The sequence below is a fragment of the Equus caballus genome, chromosome 2, assembly GCF_041296265.1.
Source record: "Equus caballus isolate H_3958 breed thoroughbred chromosome 2, TB-T2T, whole genome shotgun sequence".
NCBI classification, from domain to species: domain Eukaryota; kingdom Metazoa; phylum Chordata; class Mammalia; order Perissodactyla; family Equidae; genus Equus; species Equus caballus.
The window spans coordinates 111,398,638-111,425,324 of NC_091685.1; the positions used below are offsets into that span (position 1 = coordinate 111,398,638).

Consider the following 26,687-nt stretch of genomic DNA (forward strand, 5'->3'; position numbering starts at 1 on the left):
AGAAGTAGCAGAGAGCAGGATGATACAGCCACTTCTGGACTTTGAGTCTTTTATTAACCACTATCTGGTCATAGTTAGAAATGTGTTGCACACACCCAGAGGAAATTATGTCTAACAGAAATAAGTAATACTACCCAACGAGAAAAAGAATCATTTATGGGTATTTTTGATTTTGCCGTTTGAAAAACCTTTTGGTTTGGACAGGAATGAGTATTAGCACTTTTCATTCATTTAATTGATGCCTTATGTAGAAGGGATGGACATTAGAGAGTTTTCTTTTTTTAATGAGGGTAGAGTGAGATCTTAATGGGGGGTTGCAATAAATTTCTGTAGAGTCCTTTAGAATCATTTATGATATGTATAAATTAGATTGTAAAGTAAAATGTTAGAAGCCAAGATTAATGTTACCTAAAGATACCTTGGGGAAGAGTTGCAAGCAAATTCTACTTTAAACCCTTTAACCTGATTAAGAACCCCAAATATTCTTGCTAATATGGAAAATACCCCTGATATTTAAAATTTCCTAACAGGTAGCTCTCCTCCTACCTTTATGATGGAATACTGGATGATTTCAGTCAAAAGGCATAGTTATTATCATAAGAAAAAGTCCTGCAAGAAAGCACATGTTGCCACTTTACTCATTATTGAAATGCCCTTATGACTGTCAGAGAGTACAGGTAAGCTGCCAGAGAAGGCAGAGAAAGAGAGATCAAAGTGTTTTTGTTTACTTCTTTGAAGTCTAGTAGTATCTACTGTTTACCATGCCCACTTCTTGATTCATGCTGAAAATTGGAATTCACCCATTTCTCTCTTTTTCCTGTCTAAGATGCAGATGGGGCACATTTCGTTGACTCCATCAATCCCTGCCCCCACGCATTAGCACATGCACACGTATACCTAGCCAGTGGAAAAGAAAAACGAGTTACTCACATTCATCCATTCTACAAAGATTTCCAGGCTGCAATGGGAGGGCTTTACCTCTCCCTGAAGGATGAATAAATAGGTAGCTTTACTGACAACCTGTTCACAGTCAAACTGAAGTGAAAACTGAGACCAAGGTCTTGTTCTACTGGCACTTATGAGATCCAGTCCTGGCAACATGGAGAGGATAGTCATCTGCCTGATGGTCATCTTCTTGGGGACAGTGGCCCATAAATCAAGCTTCCAAGGCCAAGATCGCCTCTTGATTAGAATGCGTCAACTTATAGATATTGTTGATCAGCTGAAAAATTATGTGAATGACTTGGTAAGGCCATACTTGTCACAACAAAATTCAAATAATATTCTTCAATTAATATAAAACGAGCTTTTTGACTTATAAAAAAAAGAACTAATTTTCTTTTGCTCTAGGATCCTGAATTTCTGCCAGCTCCAGAAGATGTAAAGGTAAGACCAGTTGAATTTACTCATGAAATATATTTGATATGTTTTTAAATCCAATTAAGAAAGGCATTAACATGATTATTTAGGAATATACTTAATTTCAATGAATTTGGGGGTTTAATAATTGGTAAAATACTTATTTCTATTTTGGTCAAATATTCAACAAGCCACCCAATAAAACACTACATACCTTATAAAATATATTTTGATCTCCAAATATCTCTAAGAGTACTCCCAAGGAGTATTGTTGAGACAGAATAACAAAACTAGAAAATAAATCTATACTACAATCAGTTTCTGAACAATGACCAACTAATTACATTTTAAGAGCCCTTGTGCATGAAAGCTCTTGAGCCCTCTTTGTAAGCCTATCTAAGAAAATGAGATACATAACATAAGAAGACGAATTCACCTTTTAAGAACTAGAAAGAAAGAAAGAAAGAAAGAAAGGAAGAAAAGAAAGAAGGAAGGAAAGATAGATTACAGGAACAGCATGAAGGAAAGATAGTGTGAAATCAAGGTCATCCTTTAGAATATATATACCTTGGCCTCAGTGAGTCTTGTCTTTGGCCTTCGGTGAGGTCTTTTAAAGGATCATTTTCAACAACTCATTCCGTTCTCTTAAGCCATTTAAATCCATTAGATCCAGGAAGAAGAGGCCTAGCACATAGCTCTGGGGTGTTGTGTGCTGATCTTTTCCTTGGTAACTTCAATCTAGTCTTCAGGTTTGGTACCTTGAGGATAACAACGCAATTGGGGAAATGTTTTCATTGTCACAGACTTTTAACTGCATAAATTAGAATTACTATAAAAGTGCTACCAGTAATTAGGGCACTACAAAGGGGGAGACTTAAGAAGATACATCGCAAAGAAAACAATTATCGTAAATGACTATGTGTAAAAATGTAGAAAGTGAATGAGTCACAACTATTGCTTTTCTCTAAAATTCACTCTTAGCTCTGAACCTAACCACTCTCATTTACTAGGTCCTTTTCTAATAAGCAGCATCTAAAATGAAAGTAGCACATTCAGCTTATTGGAAAGACGTTTCTAATAAGTAAGAATATTTCTTAATCAATGTCTTAATTATCAAAACATATTTTCAGCATCTCACATCCTTGTTTAACAGCATCCTTGTTTAATTGCTCTGGTTAGAGTCCTTTCTGGAGTTTCCTAGCTGCAGTCTATAACTTGCAAAATAAGAAATAAGAAAGATACTCCATTCTCCAACTCAAGTTGATTCAGTGGGTACTTCCCTTATATGCTTTGTTAAAGCGACATTTTTTTATCTTACATCATAATGAGAAGACTTTGTCTCAGTGACACTGTATCTACCTGATAATCTCATCAAGCAATGCTGGCTATGATACAAGTGAGTAATGGTATAACTAAGATCCTTATGGCAGGCAAACTCAGGATATAGTGTTATATAAATAGGGTTATATCAAGTTTTTCAGGGCTAGCATCAAAGCAGGGGCTATAAGAGCTTTTAAAAGATTAAAAAGTTTAATGAAAATAAATTCATTTAAATGTTGCATATAAATGTTGATATGTAGTGATTATCCAAGATCTCTAATTGGCCTCTCCAGGCATCTTTCTCTCTCTTTCTAATTATATAAACAGTGGTACTTAACTGGTGGTGGTTTGGCTCCCCGAGAACATTTGGCATTGTCTGGAAACATTTTTGGTTGTCACAATTGTGTGTGTGTGGGTGGTTTCTACTAGCGTCTAGTAGGTAGAGGCCAGGGATGCTACTAAAGATTCTGGAACGCACAGGACAGCCCAGAAAACAAAGAATTATCCAGCCTCAAATGTCAATAATGCCACTGTTGAGAAACTCTGATATAAACCTAATTTGTGTATAGGACAAAGGTAATTTTGTCCAGTTAGCCAGACTTCCTAGTGAGAATGGCCAGAGCTTTCTTTGCATACATACACACACACACACACACACACACACACACAATGAATAAGTAGGTTAAAGTAAGCTGTAAGAAAGCAAATATTTTCAAATATTCAATTGCAAAACAACAAAGGGAAGTGTGCTTCCTTGCAAAAGCAGCACTCGATTGTTCTCTGGCTGAAGAGAGGAGTGGTTTGTTACTTTTGCTTTTGACTTCCTTTCTGCTCCCTCTATTCTGCAAAACTAGTGTAGGACAGATAAGTCCTCAGATTTTCATGTGTTAAAGGATGAAGAAAACAAAGCCAGGCCCTCAGAGTCTGCTGTCAAAGGCACAGCAAAGGAGAGCAATGGTTAAGCTCCCAGATGGTGGTGCTAGACATGAACTTGGGGTCACCCAGTAAACCCCATGAGTGACAGGGCACCTGTGGCTGCCTGAATCAAGATTAATTTCTCCACTCCCCTTCTCAACACATTCTTAAATCAGTTAGCGGGACAGCTCCTCCACTTCTTTTCCTCTTTGAGGCTGCCTTTGATGTGCATATGAAGTCAAATCCAGCAGTTCTTTGTCCTGGACCACACACTGCCAGGGACAGCCCCGCTGCTTGCAGGAAGCACAAAACAAAATACCGTTGTCTATCAGCACAGGTGAACAAGTAAGGGCAGGAGAAAGAGCACAGCCCCGGCAGTGTGGGCATCAGTGTCCAGATGCCATTCAGAGCCTTTTGGAAGGGCTTTCTCAGGTGTAAACTTGTCTCGACTATTCCTGGCAATATCGTCTCAAGGGAGTTCATTCGGTAGGGCCCCTGTACTTCTTTGGAACCTAATTTTCTTTCAACATGCACGGGTAAATGTTAACTCAGCAAAATGGGCCTCTGTGAGAAATGCTGGTTTCTCAGATCATCACGGATGAAACAGTTAGTGTTTTCAGTTTCAGCTGGAAAATTTACCTCTTTAAATATGAATATTATTTTTTTCCAGTAAGTTAAGCCGGTTGTGGTCAAAAAGAAGAGAAAAGAAAAAACTTCAACAAACATGAACATGTGGTTTTCAAGGAAAAAAAAAGTGCTATAATTAACATTTATAAATAGTTTCTATTAAATAAGCATTTTGGCAAACATATGGAAAGGACACTACCTTGCCCTTATGAGAGGCAAGCTGCTCTGATAGAAGGAAACCAGATAAGCTGGTTCTCGGCTTGTGGCAAAGTATGCAAAGCAAGCCCGATGGGGCTGTGTCTTAAAGATGCAAGTTATTAATCAACATTCATATTGGGTAAGCATATGGGTTGGAAAATGCAAAGCAGGCCAGATGCTATTTTCAGCTGATTGTCCATGAGAAGACTCGTAATAGCGTTAAATATGGGACTGCCCTCGTAGGAATTGAGAGAGACTGAGGCTTCTGGTTATATTGCAGTGGCTTCCATATATATTAATGAAATGAAAATATAGCAATTTTGCGGGGCATGGGGAGGTGTAGCATCGTATACACACAATTGCTGAGAGAAAAAAGTAACTTGGATACAAGCTCTTGGATCGGCATTAAAATGTTTTCATTGGTCAGTATAAATTTTGTTCTTCCAATAAATTCCATTTCACTTTCCATTTGATTTCTAAGATTTTGACTTGTTCACTAGTCACTAGTTATTTGACTAAACCCAGAGACAAGTTTTTGATCCTTGTTCTGTCCACTTCTCTATTCTCTGAGACACTACTTTTACTTTCTAAGGAACAGTCTTCCCTCCCATTGGTTGGGCAAGTCTCAAATTCTGTTCCTTGACTGTTTGGTTCAGGCAGAACCCTACCCTAGCTGACCTGAGACTGTGAACAGGATTTCAGAATACTCATGCGTGCTCTATGGCAGGTGTATTGAATATTAGATGTGGAATATGCCATCAGAGGTAGGTACCACTTCCTTTCCCCGGAGGAGGGGCTTTACTCATTTACTTCATTTGTTGACTCTACAAATATTTATTGAGTATTCACTAGCAACAAGTCAGGTATTGTGCAGGATAAGATGCTGCTCAAGACATGTCACTGTTAGATACTCCTACGTCCACTGTAGAGAGAAACAAAAACAAATGAAGATGCTTGATCAGACTATAGCATAACTCACCCCAAGCTGCCACCAGTCACAGTGTTACTTTTAGAGTCTCATAACTCAGAAAATGTGTTCTAACACCAAACTAACTCTCCTGTATGGAACACAAAAGTCCTGCCCAGCACCCAGACTCAAAAAGGCATTAGGAATAAAGAACTGTGGAAAAGCGAGGCTCCCTGCTCTTGTCTGTGAGGCGAGGAAATGTCCTCTCTTCCCTAACACAAGGGGGAATTTTAATTGTAGGAGACTCTTAGCCCAAAGATTAAGTAGGATATGAAATCATTCCTCACTTCTCTACTGAAATGAATGTGATCCAAGATGCTGTAGTAGAAGAAAAAAGGGATTGGGAGGGTCATTTTTACTTTCTGAATAACTTTTGTTAACATATATACAAATTACTTCTCTTTCAGAGACACTGTGAGCAGTCGGCTTTTTCATGTTTTCAGAAGGTTCAACTAAAGTCAGCAAATGCAGGAGACAACGAAAAGAAAATCAATGTATTAATTAAACAGCTGAAGAGGAAACTACCTCCCACAAATGCAGAGAGAAGACAGAAACACAGACCAGTAAGATTGTCATTGTCATCTATCTAGTACATTACACACACACACACGCACACTCTTGTAGCCAGACCCTCCAGTGCCTTCCTTCCAGTCAGACCTTATCATAGATAGTGTGTTTTGAGAAGTTGAAGTCATCTCTTCTATGTCTACAGACTTCAAAGTGCCCAGAAAACCAATTAGAATTTACTAACAGTCCCTGGTAGCTGGAATAAGTTAATATAGCTTCCCAAGGTAAGAAGTCATTAGATAGAGAATCTAGTTACAAGTTAAGAGTTAAAAAGTACTTTCTCTCATTATAGGTGACATGTAACTTATACTCTTATTAACAGAAGAGAGATCTTACTTTTCCTGCAAGAAAAAAGACAGCCTACAAGAGACCAGGATAAATCTCAGACTTTGCCTTCCTGTCTCAAGGAATATTACACTCACAGAGTCAGTACTACATTTAAATAACTAGGCCCCATTATTTGGCTGGGGAATTTTAATAGTCCCTAGTTTGGGAGGGCCCTGAGACCCTCTTGTATAGCTCTCCTATGCTAACTCATAAGCAATGCTGATGCTCTCCTCAGTAATTCAAGCATTAAGAGAAACCAGTGGATAAACACATAAGATAAGTTACTCGAAACTTTTTATCAGTTCTCTCTCCTCCAAGTAATTTCACATATGATTCAAATGAAATCTTAATTATATTGTCAAAATGATTTTTATTTCCTATGATTGGTTGGCCAGGTTGCAATGTGAAATATATCCCTCTAAAACTTTCCTCAGAAACAAAGAAGCTGAGCATCCTGTTGAAACCCAATATCAAAGACTTATGGAATGGGAGTGCTGGCACTGGCCTTAGAACTATCCAGTTAAGCATTTTCAGTTGATAGATGAGAAAGTGAGACCAAAGAGGTTAAGTGACTTGTCCCAAGCCCCACAAATAGTAAGTGCCAGAATGAGATCTAGAACTTATATCTTCCACCTGTTAGTCAAATGCTCTCACCACAACATCAAACTGGCTTTAGAGATGCTAAATACCAAGCAATGGCCTGGTGTTGGTCTCTCAACAGGAATAAGGATAAAGAACATAAACTAACAATTTTTTTTAAAAAAGAAATATAAATGGGCATTACATATATGAAAAATTGTTCAATCTCCCTATAATTTCAAGTTAAAAGAAGGAAATTCTATTTTTTCCAATTAAAATTTTAACAATACCCAATAATGGTAAGAATGCTCCATATAAATAGAGATAAAACTTCTTTACAATGTATATCAAAAGCCTAAAAAATGTTTATCCCTCTAATTTAGTAACTCTACTTTTAGAAATTTATCAAATAAAATAAACAAAGATGCACATGAAAAACTATTCAGAGATATTCTTTGCAGCATTGCATACAATAGTGAAGTCAGAAGCAATCTATGTGTCCAAAAATAGTAATAGTTTGATCCTGTGTTGGAATATAAAGTAAGCATTATGTGTCATATTTTTTTTAAAGATTTTATTTTTTCCTTTTTCTCCCCAAAGCCCCCCGGTACATAGTTGTGTATTCTTCATTGTGGGTTCTTCTAGTTGTGGCATGTGGGACGCTGCCTCCGCGTGGTCTGATGAGCAGTGCCATGTCCGCGCCCAGGATTCGAACTAACGAAACACTGGGCCGCCTGCAGCGGAGCGCGCGAACTCAACCACTCGGCCACGGGGCCAGCCCCATTATGTGTCATATTTTTGAAGAATATTTAGGGGCCGGCCTGGTGGTGCAGCGGTTAAGTTTGCACTGTTCCGCTTCTTAGCAGCCCGGGGTTTGCCGGTTCAGATCCCGGGCGCGGACATGGCACCGCTTGGCAAGCCATGCTGTGGTAGGCGTCCCACGTATAAAGTGGAGGAAGATGGGCATGGATGTTAGCTCAGGGCCAGGCTTCCTCAGCAAAAAGAGGAGGACTGGCAGTAGTTAGCTCAGGGCTAATCTTACTCAAAAAAAAAAAAAAAAAAAAAAAGAATATTTAACATGTAGGAAATGTTTGTGATATGTTAAATGTAAAAAAAGCAAATTATCTACCAGTGAAAATAACATAAATGCAAAGAAAAAAATTACCAGGAGGATATACATCAAAACATTGCAGTAATCTCTGAGGATGGGATTATAAGTGATTTTTCCCAATGCTATTTTCTGAATGATTTTATGTATTTCCAAAATTTTTTCGGTGAACATGACTTGTGTCTCCAATTGGAAAAAACAAATTTAAAATGAACATTTTATTAAATAGGAAAAAAGTTTTAAAGAAGAATGTTACTTTTTCATTGATTTCTAGACATGCCCTTCATGTGATTCTTATGAGAAAAAACCACTCAAAGAATTCCTAGAAAGACTGAAATCACTCATCCAAAAGGTATCTAACTTAAATTATATTTGATTTTCTATTTCATCTTCATCTGTCTAGACTGCTTATGTTTAAGTTACTCATGGAATACTGTTTCCACAGATGATTCATCAGCATCTCTCTAGAACACATGGAATATGAAGATTCCTGAGGATCTCACTTGAAGCTGGACACTATATTACATACTCTAACATAGCAGGGAAACTCACTTCTTGGTATTCCAAATGAAGGAGGACAATATATTAGTGATGGGGAACAGAACTCAGATAAGTGTTCCAAGTCAGGACTATTTCCCCCAAATTGCTATGCAACACTTCAGTTTGATTCACATGCTTTGCGTTTGGTCAACTTGAAAAAACTTCCTACTCAATTAGAGTCTAATTTCCTCTGTTATGGATTTCTATGACTTCTAAAGTTTTTATTTTATCTTACTGCCCAATATAACATTTCTTGGTTGGGGGAAAAGCTCAAAAATTTGAATCCAAAATAACAATTTTGGATTTATTGATCTTATATTAGCCTTGATCTTGATTACTACAAGAATGAGGTCTCTGACAATCATAACTTAAAACTTATATACCTTTATTCAAGCTGAGAAATATAGAGGCATAGGATCAAAATGAAAAGTTGAAGTCTTTTTCTTTTAAGGAAATGAAAACTGAGAGTTTAAAATGTATATCTGAAGAGTTTACTTTTTATCTCAGAATGTCTAACATATAAATATATATTTTATTTATGTACCGAGGGATAGCTTTGCCAGATGGCTACAAAACAGTCTTGCTTCTTTATTGGGATTTATGAAAATATTTAAATACTATAGGTATGAATGTATTTATGGAATAGACTCTTTTAGCCTTTTTGTCTTTACATGAGTTTAATGGTACCTTTCCCAACTCAAGTTCCCTTATAAGCTAACACTTTAACCTTGTGGAAATGGCAATTAAAATCTATACAGGGACATACATCAGATGGTCTTCTGGAACCAAATGAGTTTTTAAAAAGTCTCGTAGCTCTCCTCAAATTATTATGATTGTATGAGAGCGAGCTAAAGATCCCAAATGTTTGTTTCCTTCTTTCTTTCTTCCTTTCTTCTTTTTAAAATGACAGACTCTTTGTGTTTGCATGCTTTGCATACGGCAAATTCAATCACCTATATAAAATCAAAATCAGGAGACAAATCAAGAGGGTAGGACTCCTGTCCTAATAGAAAACAGACTTTTGCATAAACATCCCAATCTTTTAATCATGGGTAGTAAAAACAAGCAATCTGCTCTAACTGCCATTTCATATCAACTCCAGCAGTTTATTTAAATATGAAGTTAAAAACTCTAGAAAAATAAATTTTTCACTAGAATGCTATAAGCTATTTGAGAATCTCTTATTGTTAAAAATGGCTGTGAGAGTGCAAGAGGATGTTGTATGGGAAATGCTTTATGCTCTGAGAAGAAAAATTATCTACTTGAAAGTATTCTAAAAACAAATACAGGTTAATTTATAGTCCTAAAAGGTATATTAGGAATTAATAATCTCATCAAATCTCAATGAAATGCTTTATCATTAGAAACAAGGTACTCTGTTTTAAAATTTGGAAATGTTATTATAAAGCAATCATGTAAATATGTGCATAATAATGATAATATGCATCTAAAGCCTGCCTAAGTGTCAAATTGTGCCAGGCCAGGGTGTGGGGATGAAAGTGGAAGGCAAGCACAAAGTCGACTTGGGGAAGCTGGAGTCTTTATTTCTTGTTTCTGGCTTTAGTGTTGTTGACTTCTTTGACACTGTGATTTTATATTTAAAATAATATATTTATTTTGGTGTGTTTACTGTTAAAAATCTCTGTTCTAATCAGTTGGACCAGAGATTCTACCTTAAAAGTAAAAATAATTTAATGGAGTGTTGGCTAAGAGCTTTCACTAAACTGAGTTTAAAGACTTGGGTAAAGATCCTAGGAGCATCCCAAGAAAAGCAATGCATCAGAATAAACAAGATGAAGAAGTGAGACTTGAACAGCTCCATCTTACTGCTCTGTGTTCAAGACTTAGCCAGCCCTCAAAAGGGATAGAAGGCTAACCCATGAACATTACTGTTCACTTACGGATGGTAATACAGCAGACCTGAAATCTGGCTGGCTGTCAAATTGTGGTCACTTGCTTACATTTTTTGGGTTTCCATTTCCTTATCTGTACAATGAGGGTGTTGGACTTAACCTCCAAGGTCTATTTTGCCTTTTTTAAAGCTTTATGTGTCTATGAGTCTCTAAAGTTCTAGATGCTCTTATAGGAATATCTGACCATACTTCCACGTAAAACTTTCTACTGAAGCTGATGTTCGGTTGCTCAACATTATCTCAATAGTATTTGTAGTAACACTCACTGCAGGAACAAGGAAAATGTTCCAAAAAAAAAAAAAAAAAAAAGGAAGGAAGGAAGGAAGGAAAACATTGCTGTAGGTTATGAGAGTTCAGGGAAAATTAATCATGATTTTTACTATTTTAGCTGAAAGTGCCTCCTTTGGACACTTGTATAAAATTGTAGCATTATTTTATATTATTGCTCTGTTGTATTTACATTTGCATCTGAGAATTTAGTTTTAATATGAACTATGTACTTTATAACTTAATGATTATTTATTATATATTTGGTTTTAAATGTTTATGTTTATGGCTTTTTATTTAAGACCTGATCTTATTAAATACTACCCAGTCAGTATAACTGTCTTTTGTGATTCCCTGGAAACCCTTAATTCAATAGTCTTAGCAGAAAATAAAGGATGATCCTTAGTTTCTGGGAGCATATAGTTTTTACATGTACATGCTAATGATGACCCTTCTCCTTACATACTTTCACTGAAAGGGAACTTTCCACTTCTTGTCCCTCAAGGATACCACTTCCTTTGCAACCCTCCCAAATGTATATCAGGTCTGGGAGGAGTTGAGGATTTCCTTCCTAATGCCCATTACATGTACACTTTTGTGCAAAACTCTTTGCTGCTTTGAAATTTACCCCATCTAGCTTTTTTGTTCTCTCACTTCTTATTGATGACTGTCATTTCCTGAACATTCTTCCATGTTCATTGAAGACTTACGCATGTTCTTTTCCTTGAAGCCAACTTCTGCCATCATCCTGGGTGACGGCAGTGCCCATGAGGAGGATTCTACCAACACTGTAGCTTCCCAGAACCTTGACTGCCTCAGTTCCAAACACCTGCATCTTTTACCCCATCATCAGCCCACTCCCATGGCCATGCACCAGACTTCATCACCTGGAACCTTGGTCTGTCTGAAATCTTTACATATATAAAACCATCACCTGCTAGTCTCTTAGTTCCCAAACTGCCCTACTTCTACTACATCTGTCCCAAGACCTCATCACAACGACCAGGCTTTTGCTCCTCCCCATTATTAGTTTCCCTCCCTCCCCCACTGAGCATGGGCCAGACTCAGCAGAATACATAATCTTATTCTTCTTGAGTACCTGCCTACTAACTCTCTGTGTAGGTGTTCTGTCTTGTTCCCCTAATCCAGCTTCAGACACTGGCTCTGGCCCCTTACCTTTCGGGACCCTTTCAAAATCCCCAATTTGGCTTACTGATGTCATTTTCTCACTTCACTCTCAGCTCTAAACACTCAACTGCCTTCAACAGGTGCCTCCATCTACTCCAGTCCTCCACCTACAGGTTAGTCTGGGCATGACCTTGTCTCATGTGTAGAGAGATTTGGGTATTCACAGTCAAACTCATTGAAAGAGTAGTCTATACATGTGTCCACACTCCCTTACCTCCTATTCACTTACCAAACTACTATAATCTGATTTCTACCCATCCTACACCCCATCACCGTTATCATTAAAATTGCCCTTTCTCAGGGCAACAATGAACTCTAAATTACCCAACTCAAAAATGTCTAAGTCCTTATCCTACTAGATTTTATCATGGCTTTTGCTACCTTTCATCATGCCTCTCTTTCCCTTCTTTGATTTTGGAGGCTGTTCTTTCCTCTGGTTTCTTGTCTTATCTCTCTAACCATACATTCTCGGTGTCAGTTGTTGGTTTACTTTCCTCTGTCCTACCCTTAGAAATTGATGTTCCTGAGGATTCTGTCCTTGGCCACGTTTTCACTTTAAACCTTTTCCCTGAACAGTTGAATGAGTTCCTGTTGTTTTAAACACCCGCCTATATGTTGTTGACTCCCAAATCTATAGGTACAGGCTAGACTTCTCTGCTAAATCTCAGGTCCATACATCCAACTTCTCCCTGGAGATTTCCATCTTGATCTCCCAGGCCCTTCACTTCAACACGTCAAAACTGATCTCATCACTTTTTCCCACCTCCTCTACTTTCCGGTGTTCCTTAATCTTAATTGATGGAAATGCATCTCCCAGACTCTGCTTTCTCTCTCATACACTATAACCAGTTTGTCACTGGGCTTTGGTATTTCTATCTCTAAAATCCACTCTTTCTTTTCTACTTCCTCTGCCATCACCTTAATTCAGGCTCTCAGCAATGGTTTCAATAACTTTTGATTGGGTTTCTAGCCTCTTGCCTTCTCCTCTTTCCAATCTACCTCCACATGGCCACCAGAGTGATATTTTCTAAAACTTAAGTCTGATCACAACTTTCCCTTATTTAAAACCTTGCACTGGCGCTCCTTTGGAATAAAGCCCAGACCCGAAGCAGGGCATGTAAAACCTTTTATCATCTGCTCCACTCAGCTCCCAGCCTCTCTTCACCTTGAACTTCACATCCCAGCCAATCCAATCTTCTTCTAGTTCCCTAGACACACCATGTTGTTTCATTCCTCTATGCCTTTGTACTTGCAGTGATCGCTCCCTGGAATATTACTCCTCCACCCCCTCTGTAACATCCAGAAAAATCCTCACTCATCCATCAACATTCAACTTAGTCATCACTTCCTCTAGAAGGATTTTCATCACCATCTTACTCTATCTCTGTGACAGTGTTAAGCTCTCCCCTCTTTCAGATGTTGAGCATACTTTGCTTATTAGACTTAAGGCGGTGTATACAAATTTATTGATTTGTATGTGTTTCCCTTTCCAGGACATCAGCCCCTTGGGAGAAGGAACGCATCTTGCTAGCCTAGTGCCTCATATACAGTAAATAGCATATAGTAGAAAACAAACGTTTGCAAAATTGAATTGAACTAAACACAAAATACATGATTATGCATTGAAATTTTTCTCGACATCTCTCTCTTACATGTTGAATCCAATTATCACCAAAGCCAGTGATAACTGCCAAATGTTTTCAAAATATCTCTAGATCCAACTACTTGTCACCATCTCCAGCTTCCACTTTGCTCGAGGCCACCACAACCTCTCACTCAGATGATTGTAATACCTTCCTAAATAGTTTTCTTGCTTTTGTCCTTGCCCCTCACCAAAGTCTATTTGCAACAAAGCAAGCTGAATGATCCTTTAAAAAACTGCTCAGAATATGTCACCCCTCAGCTTAAAACCTTCCAATGGCTCCCATCTCATTCAGGATAAAGCCTGAGAGCTATAACAAGGGCCACATGGTCGCATCCCCTCTAACTCTCACTTCTCTAACCTCATTTCATTCAACTCCAGCCACACTGGCACTCTTTCCTTTTTCTAATACTCCAGGAACACTCCCACCTAAGGCACTTGCACTTTCTGTTCCTTCCATTTGGAAGGCTCTCCTGCCAAATGTCCACATGATCCATTGCTTCACCTTCTTCATGTCCAGGCTCAACTGTTGTCTTCTCCACAGGGACTTCTTTGACTACCACTGTATTTTAAATTGTAAACCACCCCCAAACACCTTTGCTTTATTTTTCTCCATAGCACTTACCACCCTGAACATATATATTTTAATAATTTGTATGTTTATTGTATCTGGCCCCAGCTAGAAAGCTCAATGTGGACAGAGATTGGGTCTGTTTTGTTCACTGCTGTATATACAGCAAATAGAACAATGCCTTGAACATAGAAAGAACTCATTAAATATTTGTAGAAGGAACTGGTAGTTTCTGAAATGATATGTACTATTAAATTATGAATATATTAATGTACTTTTTCTAAGTCATTTCCTTCTTGCAACAATTTAATTCTCTATGAGGCCCTAAAAACAAAGATAGCACCCAAAAGATGTGCTTGCTCTTTATAACACAAAGATAATTTGGGGGATGTTTTACATAGGATTTTATTGTTGTTAGTGCTGTTAAGTCCATTCCAACTCCTAGCACCCCCATGTACAGCAGCCAGAACACTAGTCAGTCTTTTCGTGCCATCCTCTCACCTTCCAGTGCCATGTCAGCCAATGCTCTGCTGCTATTCATAGAGTTTTCATGGCTAAATTTTTTGAAAGTGGGTGGCCAGGTCCTTCTTCTCAGTCCATTTTAGTCTGGAAGCTCCACTGAAACCTGTCCACCATGGGTGACCCTGCTGGTATTTGAAATACTGGTGGCATAGCTTTCAGCATCAGAACAACACACAGCCACCACAGTATGACAATAGACACAGGGGCGATGTGGTTCCCTGACCAGGCAATGAATCTGGGCCATGGCAGTGAGACTGCTGAATCTTAACTAGACCACCAGGGCTGGCTTTAGATAGGAGGAATTATTTGTTTAAAAAAGGAATAACAGATTCTGGAATAGTCATATAATAGAATTCAATACTGAGTAAATGAACAGTAGCTAGCCACATGGCTGAATTTCAGAAACATAACGTTGAACAAAAGATGCTAGACACAAAAGAATACCTATCTTATGATTGCATTTACATAAAGTTCCAAAACAGGCAAAACTAATAGATAGTATTAGAAGGCCAATGGTAGCTATCCGTGGGGAGGCGAACGGAGCATACCCATTGAGAGAGAACACGAAGGGTGCTTCCAGGGTCCTAGTACTGCTATATTTCTTGACCCAGGAGGAAGTTTTTATTGACATGATTTATACCATTTTTGCTATGCTAAAATTCAATAAAAAGTTAGAAATGAGAGAAAAAGGTGTTTTAAAGAAATCCTCTCTGTCAGATGAATGATACATGGCACTCCTAGAAATGCAAAAGTTGGAGGAGACTATGGAGCAGGAAAACAGTTGGCTGAGTGATAACAGAGAGGAGAGGGAAGGAATAACCCAGCAGTTGCCTCAAAGGGAGATTCTAGGTTGTCCAATAACAACTTTAAAATTATCTTTTTAAACTAGCTCTGATTATGCTACCACCTTCCTATAAGGCTGAGAGATCGTCAATTTGGAGAATAAAAGTTTGTGTTGCTGTGTGTTTCTCCCCTATAATCTTAATTCAAGCAATTTCCCAAATCTAACTTACAAAAGAAAACAGAAAGAATAAGAGAGAGAGAGAGAGAGAAAGAATTAAAAACAGTAAGTATCCTTGGTTGGGTTTTCCCAGAAGTAGAACTTGAGTCAAAGATTCCAGCGCAAGTGATTTACTAAGGAAATGCTCCCAGAGAAACTAGGAAGGGAGTGGGGCAAGCAGGATTGGGAAGGGAAATCCTGGCTGGGTGTAAATTAAGGTGAAGCCCCAGATCAACCTGATCCTGCAGGGTGCCCTGGAGCTTAAATTACATTAGTTCTGCCTGGAGGCAAAGGGACTGGGCTTTTGTACTCCCACAATGACCCTTATGTCTGTGGAATTTCAGGACACAGGTGAGGCTGCTCCAGTGCCTGAAGGCCATCCTCTGAGTGTCCCAAGGATAAGCTGTCACCAAAGTGCACAAATGGGATGGGAACATAGACCCAATGAAAAGGATCCAAGGGCATCCGAACAGACACCAGCTGTGCTTGCTACAGTAAGAGTGATCGTTTTTTTCCTTTTAAAAGTTTATTTTTTGGGGCTGGCCCCAGGGCATAGTGGTTAAGTTTGTATGCTCCACTTTGGTGGTCTGGGTTCACAGGTTTGGATCCCGGGCATGGACCTATACCACTCATCAGCCATGCTGTGGCAGCAACCCACATACAAAGTGGAGGAAGATTGGCACAGATGTTAGCTCAGGGCAAATCTTCCTCAGCAAAAAAGAAAAAAGTTTATTTTTAAAATAAGAAGAAGGCTTAGAGCAAAGATTAATTTTATTATCAAAATGGAAGTAGGAAAGTTAGGATATATTTGTTCATAGGCAATTACAGATATATATTATATATATTTTATATAGATTACCTCCTTTTTGGGGGCTACCATTTAATTCTCAAAAGCCCACTCAACCTAAAGGAACCCAGTTTTGGAGATAAACATATTTGCAGCACAAAGACTGAGTGCTCAAGTGTAAGAATACTGATGTGCACCCCAAGTCATACATACCAGGAGACCTTCTACCCCTCCTCACCAACCCACTCCTACCCCAGAGCAGCCATCACTCCCACACCACCAACAGAAGAGATTTTCCCTGATACAGACACTCATATTCTTAGAATATAGGGCAGTCGATGGATTCCAAGCTTCTAGTAAGCCTCTCCCTTTCTTGTTTGACTCAGTCGGAACCAACCATTCCTTGGAGGGTCCCTGAGAAAAATGCCATTGTGAATGGAATTAAAACATTTATATCTGTTGATTGATAAATTGATCCCGAAAAGAAAGAACAGTTTAGAGCTGGTCATTCTGAGGAAGGCAAAGAAGGGAAGGGTGTGGCCAGGGTAGAAACAGAATCATCCACAAAATGGTGGGTGGGGAAGTGTTGTCTGGCAAATCTTTTCCAATATGCTAAGAGTCCATGATGAAGAGAACTAAACAGCCTTAGAATTCGAAGTAGAGGTTCCATGATACAATTTTTGCTCTAAAGTTATTACTGGTGGGTCAAAACCTGTTAAATGACTTGTGTTGTGTGTCCATGAGGAATATAGTCATGGTGGGTCACAGGGAACATTTCCTATTTGCCCTTATTATTATCAGCACCTCTTAATATCCCAACAGAAGGTTTTCACTGAATATGTCCTTTTAAAAAGATAGTTTTTAAAGGAGAGGTCATGCTGCCACCTATTGAAACAATGCAAATACATCCAGACACCCAAATTCTAAAACGTCAGGACCTTGTCACCCCACACCTAGCAGAAAGCAATGGTATAAACTTTAAAAGATTTTCTCAGCTCTTTCAGTCCTGGACTTTACAAAGATATCCACTACTGAGATCATTTCTGAAAGGAGCTTCAGGACCAGGAAAATCATTTCTCCTTGGACCTACAGAAGTCAGTGTGAACAAGAACAGGAGTGTTTGAAACCTGCCCTGGTACTGTTAGCTGCTGTCCTGCTCACACAGGAGCAGCTGAGAGGGCAGTTCACAGGACCCTTAAACAGGCAAAATACCTGGCCCGCGGCTCCTGCTAGAGTGACCTTAATCTAGCTGGGACCCTTTTTAGGAGTTCTTTAACCAGGACAAACCCTTCATTTTGGATGAAGTCAGAAACACACTGCAGAATTCCTCCCCCGTGAAAGCGCTGATATAATTCAAGCAGCCGTAACATCATAGAATGCTCACGAAGATAAAATTAAATAAGGCTCAGGAAAATACCTTGCAAAGTGTTTACACATTTGACAGTATAGGACTTATTTTGAAACATTTTGCCACTGGTGACACTTAGCTGAACTCCCATTCACCTCATCCTGCTCATGACAAATAGCTCATGTGGGAACCTCTTTTCTGCAACCCTGGCCTCAATGAATTGTATTTTAATACACAGTTTCCTAGTAAATCAAAAAATGTTCCTAGTAGTTGCCACAGAAGAAGGATTTGAGGTTGCAGCACTTTAATTAAACGCATCAATTAAATCATCTTTTTTAGCTGTCTCTGGTCATGTCTTCTCCTTTCAAAAGTTGACCATTATTTTCTGCATAATATAGCCCTCCTCGGTATAGTCTCAGTGTTTTCACCAATTCTGTATTATTTAGCTTTTCTCCTCTCCTTCTTCTGCTCTCTTCATCAGGTCAAGCCTAGTAATGGCTCAGACATTTTGGCCTCTGTTGCTTCTGCTTTTAATGCTGGAACTTCTTTCTTCCTGTTAAGGACTCAACAAACAAACGAACAAGAGCAAAACCCCTTGCTTTTGTCTGCCTGGCATCTATCCTCCTTCCTCTGGTATCAGATCTCTTTTTGTTTGCGAATCACTACTTGACCAGCGCTCAGTCCTCATGGTCAACTGAGGATGGTCTCACTTCCTCCCTGCTCCAGTGGTAGAAACATAACACAAGCCAGAGCATGGAGAAACCTTCCTGTGACTTTTGCTGTAATTATTTAGAGAGAAATGTTCTCTTCCTACTGGGGTTGCTAAGCTGAGAGGGTTTAGGCTGGAGCTGCCAGTGGTGATCTTTGCCACTCTTTGGGGAGTGCTTTCTGAGACAGAGAAAAGCAAAGTGAGAGAGAGGGAGAGACACTGTGCCTGAAGGTTTACCAATGAACCTAATTATATGAGCCAATAAATTCCCCTTTATATTTAAGCTAATTTCAGTTGTATTTATGTCATTTATGACCTGAAGACCCTTAAATTAAGATTCCTCAATCTCAGCACTTTAAATTACCTTAAAAATAACTTTCATAAAAGAAGGAGAGTATCCTGATCCTCACCAAACCCCTAGTTAAATGAAACTGAGGTGTGAAACTCCCTCTGCAGCACTCTCTCTGGCTAACCATCTGTGGAAAACAAGAATGTAGAATCCGCTTCTCTCATCTTTGAAAAACAAGCCTGGTCAGGTTACGAAGCCTACCAGTCAGGTTACAGCATTAGCTCCTGACTGTAGGATGGCCACTTGCAGGTCGCAGAGCCAGATGTGGAGTCCACCCCCACCCCCACCCCAAACATGCCTTGTAGTAAAAGCACCATCACCACAGAAATAGCAGAAAGGACCAAAGCCATGTAGAAAGTTACACGGAGTAAAAGGTCCTGAGATCCCACAATATTTGCACTACTTATATTTTCTTTGACAATCAGGAAACACTACTGTGTCAGACACTCATCAGCACCATATTAGAACAAATAGAATCTGGGGTCATAAACTCCATTTTATCTGATCTGGAATCCACTGCTGCTCCACAGAGCTGGGAAATCCATCTGGGCTGGACTGAATATTATTTCTCCCTATTTCCTTCCACAAGAGTGAGGATGGCCATGGCCACCACATCTGCTGTTTCAAATCAGAGGTTTATTCTAATCATTTTTAAATTAAAACAAGCAATAATGTATCTTTATTTCCTATTTACCATGTTAATCCATAATCTGAGACTAATTGCCAAAGGCCTGGTTTTTATTATTGCCATCACTATAAATGAATGGCAAAATCATCAAAGCTAGAGAAAAGAGGAGGACAATTCGTCCCTGTAATCCTCAGAATGCTCTTCAAATGGCTGACCTGAGAAAACCAATGCTCCACATGAGAAGTGCTGAAGAGGGAGGCACTTCCAGCCCCTGGTTACCAAACTTCTTAGTTTTATTAATTCAATTAACATTTAGTGAGCACAACAAATGCTACATTGCTTAAGGGTACTTGAGTAAGTAGATCATACCCTAAAGAGTTTAAAGTCTAGTGGGAGAGACATATACTTAAATTCACAATTACAATACAATATGACATATTCTCTGATAGGAGAATGTTCAAAAAACAGTGGGAAAGCTCTGGTTCTGGTAAAGGAAGAGTAGTTTCTATTCAATCAACTCTCCCATAGAAAACAATAATAAACCTTAGATAAAATATTAAAAAATCACTATTTATAGTTCACTGAAACTCAAAAGTAGGCAAAAAGTGGAGAGGTTTGGCTCTTGAAAGAAGGAAACTATGCTGAGTGAGAGCTACGTTTATGACTTTTACCTTGAGGGCTCCTCCTGTCCATGAAGTGTGGTGCAATCAGAACTCAATCAGAAGGTTTCAGTCTATTGTTTTGAGGTATCAGAAGACATGGTTTAGGGTGTTAGAGTAGCTGGGAATTGGAGGAGGAAAGACCAAAAAGGAGGGAGCACAAGTAGAAAGCCTCTAAATCTGCACATAAACTGCCCCAAATCCTTGGATGGCCCCTGAATTGTGTATGCACAGAGCAGATGTCAAGGAGCCCAGTGGATAGCAATATATGGAAGGCTGAGCAGAGGTGTCAACTAGTGTTCACTTCAGTGGAGACAGGTTGGCATGCAGATCATTCCCACCAAGTTAGAGAGACTTGGTAAACATTTTGGGTTTTCTCAAAACCCCAGAAGGGCTATGCTTTAGCAGTAAAGACTATATTAAAGGACTAAGATTCACCCTAAGACTAAACCAAAACAAACTCACCCTAATAAAATGTAAAATCAAGCCTTCACAAATTCAAGTGATGAGCCAGTAATTTAAATGTCTGCTATAACAAATATTAACCTTCTTTAGAGAAAGACAGCAGAATGCAGAGTCTCTACAATGTATCATACATAATATCAGCATAAAAAAATTAGTAGATATGCAAAGAAATAGGAAAAATGTGACCCACAGGCAAGAGAAAAAGCATTCAAGAGAAAATAGACCCCAGGATAATCCAAATATTGGTATTAGCAGACAACAATCTTAAAGCAACTATTATAAATGTGTTCAAGGACTTAAAGGAAAAATGGTCCTAATGAGTAAATAGATTAGAATCTCAGTAGAGACATGGAAACTATAAAGCTTATGGAAATTTTAAAACCAAAAATTATAATATCAGAAGTAAAAGAATTTTATGGGGATGGGCTTAACAGATTGAAGATAGCAGAACTTGTATACAAATATTTGAACTTATCCCATTTGAAAAACACAGAGAAAGAAAATTGAAGAATGAACAGAAGCTTGGGGACATACGAAACAATATCAATTGGTCTAAGATGTGAAGTTGGAGTCCCAAAGGGAGAGAAGAGAGATAATGAAGCAGTGAAGCAGAAAAAATATCTATAGAAATAGTGGCCAAAATTTTCCCTAATTAGGTGAAAAACATGAATATATAGACGTAAGGAGCTTAGAGGAACTCAAGTAAAATAAACACAAAGAAGATCACATCTATACATCATAGTCAAACTGCTGAAACCAAAGATAAAGTGAAATTTTTAAGAGTATTCAGAGAAGAAAAGAACATTATATGCAGGGGAATGGCAATAAGAATGATGTCTGACTTCTCATCAAAAACAATGGACAACAGAAGACAATGAAAAAACATGCTTAAGATGCTTAAAAAAATGTCAACCCAAAATTCTATATTCATTAACAATATCCTTTAAAAATGAATGCAAAATAAAGGCATTTCCAAATAAATAAAAGCCTATAGAATTGCTAAAAGAACTATTTTAAAAAGTTCTTTAAACTAAAAAGATGACAGCAGATGGAAACTCAGATATACAGGAAGAAATAAAGAGCATTGGAAATGGCAGATACATGGGTAAATGTAAAATAATATTGTTTTTCCTTCTTGTAATTTCTTTCAAAGACAAATCTCTTTTTATTACCCCAAATTATAACATCTTATTGTGAAGATTATAAAAAATATGAAAACAACAGTGCACAAGATGGTGTGGTAGTAACTTGAATTACATTGTTTTGGGGTTCTTAAATTGAATATGAAATGGTCCAATATTCACTCACACAGACTATGATAAGTTAAGGATGCATGTTATAATCTTAGCAGCAACTAAAAAGGATTTAAAAAGGAATAGCTAAAAATAAGGGGAATTAAAATGGAATAGTAATAATATTTAATTAACCTAAAAAAAGTCAAGAAGGGAGGAATACAAGAACAAAAAGCAGATGGGACAAAGAGAAAACATATAGGGAAATGATAGACTTAAATTCAATGATATATAACTGATTACTAAACCTTCTACTTAAAAGCAGAGACTGCTAGACTGCATAAAAAAAATAAGACACAACTATATCCTTTCTACAAGAGACCCTGTAGATATAAAAACAGATAAGCTCAATGTAAAGGGATGGAAAAAGATATGTGATAAAAACAACAACTATAAGAAGGTATTGTGCCTATGTTAATATCAGACAAAATAGATTTAAAAACAAGAAGTACTACCAGTGAAAGAGATGAACATTTCCTAATGATAAAAAAAAATCACTTCTTCGAGAAGACAACATAAATGTGTATGCATCTAACATAGAGGTTTAAAATAGACGAAGCAAATATTGACAAACTAAAGGGATGAATAGGAAAATCTACAGTTGTAACTGGAGATTTTTAACACATCTCTCTAAGTAATCGATAGAGCACTCAGTCTACAGAAGATCTGAACAACACTATCAACCAACTTGATCTAACTACTATTTATGGAACACTACACCCAACAACTTCAAAATACACATTCTTTTTAAGTGTGTATAGAACAGACCAAGATAGGCCATATACTAAGCCTTAAAATAAATCTCAATAAATTTTTAAAATAAATAAATTTCACAATCTTATATATTTGTTACTACAACAAGATTAAATTAGGAATCACTACTAATATATCTAGATAAGCCCCAAATGTTTGGAAATTAAGAAATGGACTTCTAAACAATCCATGAGTCAAAGAAGAGATCACAAAACAAATGATAAAATATTGTGAATTAATAGTAATAAAAATAAAACATATCAAAATTGTGGGATGTAGTTAAAAGAGTGTGTGGAAGGAAATTTTTAGCATTATATATTTATACTAGGAAAAAAGGGTCTAAAATCAATTATCTAAGATTCCACTTGGGAAGCTAGAAAAAGAGGAGCAAAATAAACTCAAAGTCAGTAGAAGGAATAAAATAATAAAGAGTAGAAATCAATGAAATAGAAAACAAATAGAGAAAATTAAGAAAACTCCAAAATTTGTTCCTTAAAAAGATTAATAAAATTGACAAATCCTTGGCAAGACTGATAAACAAAAAAGAAAGTATAGATAGCCAATATGAATAAAACAGTAGACTTCACTACAGATTCTACAGACATTATGGTAACAAATGAGTATTATTTTAAAAATTTTATATCAATGAATATTTAAAATAAGATGACATGGACAAATTCTTTCAAGATAAATTTACCAAAACTGACACAAGAAGAAATAGAAAATCTGAAGAGTTCTATACCTACTTAAGAAATGGAATTCATAGTAAAAAAAAAAGTCTCAAAAGGAACACTCCAGGCTCAGATGGTTTCCCTAGTGAATTTTATCATTCTGGAAGAAATTATATCAAGTTTACACAAACTATTTCAGAAAACAGAGGATGAGGGACGACTTCCAACTTCATTTTATGAGGTGAGCATAACCCTGATACCAAAATTTGGGAGAAATCTTTCGAGAAAAGAAAAGCGCAGACCAATATCCTTCATAAACATAGACGCAAAAAATACTTTAAAATTGGCACATAATTATCCAGCAATATATAAACGTTTATTACATCATGGCCAACTATAGTTCATACAAAGAATGCAAGGATTATTGAACATTCCAAAATCAATCAATGTAATCCACCATATTAATAGAATAAAGGAGAAAAAGCAAATTATTATTTCAATAGATGAAGAAAACGCATTTGATAAAACTTAACACCTATTCATGATGCAACAACAACAAAAAATCTCTGTAAACTAAAATAGAAGAAAATTTCCTTATTCTGATAAAGGGTAGTTTTTTAAAATGTCCTGCTAACATTAAACTTAATGGTGAACTATTAAACTCTTCACATTTAAGATTAGGAGCAAGGCAATTATGTCTACTCTCATTTTTATTCAAAATTGTTTTGGAAGTCTAAACAAGTGTAATAAGGCAACAAAGGACATAGAAAATATAAATATTGGAAAAGAAAAGCAAAACTGTTTCTATTTACAGATGATGTGATTGATTACACAGAAAACCCATGAATCTAAAAAATATACTAGAGCTAATAAGTAAATTTATCAAGGTCTCAATATACAAAATCAATTTTATATATAACAGGAGCAAACATTGGGAAATGAAAAATTTTAAATCTCATTCATAATAGTATCAAATTATAAAATGCTTAGCAACATATTTAATAAAGACATGCAAAACCTCTAAAATAACTTCAAAATATTGGTGAGAGAAATGTAAGAAGATCTCAATAAATGGAGAAGAACATTATGTTCATGGATTAGAAGACTGAATATTGCTAAGAGTCAATTTTCCCTAAAATTGATTTATAAATTCAACATAATTATAATCACATTCACAATTGCAACAGACTTCTTGGTAGAAGTTGGCAAGTTGATTCTAAAATTCATATGGAAATGCAAAATACCTAGAGTAGCCAAAATATTCTTGAAGAACAAAGTTGGATGTCTCATATAATCTGAATTCAAGACTTACATAGGGGCTGGCCCAGTGGCACAGCGGTTAGGTTCGTTCCACTTCAGCAGCCTGGGGTTCACCAGTTCAGGTCCTAGGTGTGGACCTATGCACAACTTGTCAAGCCATGCTGTGGCAGGTGTCCCACATATAGAGTAGAGGAAGATGGACACGGATGTTAGCTCAGGGCCAGTCTTCCTCAGCAAAAAGAGGAGGATTGGCAGCAGATGTTAGCTCAGGGCTAATCTTCCTAAAAAAAAAAGAAAGACACATAAAGTTACAATAATTAAGACAGAACAGTATTGGTGTAACGATAGACAGATGAAAGAAACAGACTGGAGAGGCCAAAAATAGACCCACACAAATACGGACAAAAGAGTAAATATCATATGATTCCATTTATATTAATTTCAAGAACAGGCAAAACTTATCTGTGGTGATAGAAATTAGAAGAAAGCTTGCTGATGGGGGGTCAGGATACAGATGGACTGGGAGGGAGCACAAGGGAATTTTCCACATCCCAGTTAGGGTGGAGTTTACATGGATGTGTATACATTTATTAAAACCCCTTGAATTATACACGTAAGGTCTTTGCATTTTACTGTGTGCAAATTTTCCTGAATAAATGAAAGCTACAATTGGAGCCTAGGGAGTAAAGAAGGCTTCCTGGAGGAGGCAGATGTTTGAAGAACAAGTAGGACTTGGTCAGGTGAAGAGTGGAGGAAAGGGATCTGAAGTAGAGAGTGTGACATTGTAGAAAGGCACAGGAAATGTGAAAGAGCACAATGCCTTCCGGAGGAGGGGTTGGAGAAGAGAGAAGGCTAGAGAAGGAAGTAGGGGCCAAATTGGAAAGGGCCTCATGGATTAAGAAGTTTGAAGTTCCTCCTGAAAGCTAGAGAAAGCCACTGGGGCATTTTATGTTGGCAAGATCAAAGTGAGAGCAGAGTTGGGAGTAGGTGTGAAGGGACATCATCCAGGATCAGGGAAGTCAGGCTCCAAGGTGTTACCAGACCAGAGTTGGTGAGGGTCCCAGCCAAGGCAGAGAAAGGAGCCTATAGGAAATGAGAACTATATAAGAGAGAGTAAGGAAGTAGAATCTACAAGTTTAATGCAGGAGCGGATGCTAGGATGGGTGAGAGGGAGATGATAAAGTTGACAGAGGAAATAGTCCTAACAAACTCCATTCTTCCTACTTTCCCATTAACCTGTCATTAGCTTTTGAGAACTGACGGCACACAGGGTACCAGGGTAGGAGTTGTGAGTAAAAACTGGATGACAATTGGGTTTCTCAAGTTACCTATAATGTCAACTAAGAGAAAAGAATTAGGAAGCAAAATACGTTTTGCCTCACAAAGATCAAAGTTCTTACTAAGTATGGCAAAAGAAAAATTTTACTGTGATATAAAAATAATGTTTAATTTGCAAAAAAAAAAAAGCAATGGTAAAATAAATCTAACATTTATTGAATATTCACTATGTGCCAAGCACTATGTTAGGCACATTTTATGCATATCTTAATGAAACCTGGCACCAATCCTAACAGGTTGATGTAATAAATGTCCCATTTTTCAGAGCAGGAACTGAGGTTGCCCAAGATCACCCAGCTTGCTCGTGGTGGAAGCAGGACCCAACCACACACTGGTATCTGCCTTCAGTCACCTGTCTAAGGGTGTTAGTGCCAAGGTTATACCTGGTGATTTCCGTTTTCTGATCTCAGCATTCAGTGATTTAGAGGTAGAAGGTGGGACATTGTTGAAGAGAAGCCAGAATTGGGAAGGAATTAAGAGAATTGTTCTTCTTCAACGGAAACATATTCCTATGGAGTTGAACCTCAGAATATTGGAGATAATAAAAATCCATCTGTTATGGGCTGAATTGTGTCCCCCCAAAATTCCTATGTTGAAGCTCTAACCCCTAGTACCTCAGAATGTGCCTGTATTTGGAGATAGGGCCTTAAAAGAGGTGGATAAGTTAAAATGAGGTGATAAATTAAAAATTAGGGTGAGCCCTAATCCAATCTGTCTGGTGTCCTGATAAGAAGAAGAAATTTGGTTGGGTGCCCACAGGGAAAAGGCCACGTGAGGACACAGTAAGAAGACTGCCCTGCAAGCTAAGGAGGGAGGCC

At 37.7% G+C, this 26,687-nt stretch overlaps 1 protein-coding gene and 1 long non-coding RNA gene across 2 annotated transcripts; one reads left to right on the forward strand and one right to left on the reverse strand.

The window, feature by feature from the left end:
- The first annotated feature begins 1,078 nt into the window (after window positions 1-1,078).
- IL21 (interleukin 21) lies at window positions 1,079-10,841 on the forward strand. The gene is made up of 5 exons (XM_001503013.5): window positions 1,079-1,246; window positions 1,351-1,386; window positions 5,794-5,949; window positions 8,242-8,319; window positions 8,413-10,841. The coding sequence occupies exons 1-5, from the start codon at window positions 1,079-1,081 to the stop codon at window positions 8,449-8,451; spliced, it is 477 nt and encodes a 158-aa protein (XP_001503063.3). The 3' UTR covers window positions 8,452-10,841.
- On the reverse strand, window positions 1,111-24,806 carry LOC138923068 (uncharacterized). The gene is made up of 3 exons (XR_011436191.1): window positions 24,584-24,806; window positions 1,927-2,117; window positions 1,111-1,222 (listed from the first exon to the last, which is right to left on the reverse strand). It is a non-coding gene; the product is annotated as an uncharacterized lncRNA (long non-coding RNA).
- Window positions 24,807-26,687: the final 1,881 nt, after the last annotated feature.

What these genes read in the sequence shown, in the direction of transcription:
- IL21 (XM_001503013.5), top strand. Translation starts at nt 1,079, where the DNA reads ATGAGATCCAGTCCTGGCAACATGGAGAGGATAGTCATCTGCCTGATG. An exon ending in AAAATTATGTGAATGACTTG is followed by an intron (nt 1,247 to 1,350) that starts GTAAGGCCATAC and finishes CTTTTGCTCTAG; the next exon opens with GATCCTGAATTTCTGCCAGC. An exon ending in TGAAATCACTCATCCAAAAG is followed by an intron (nt 8,320 to 8,412) that starts GTATCTAACTTA and finishes CTGTTTCCACAG; the next exon opens with ATGATTCATCAGCATCTCTC.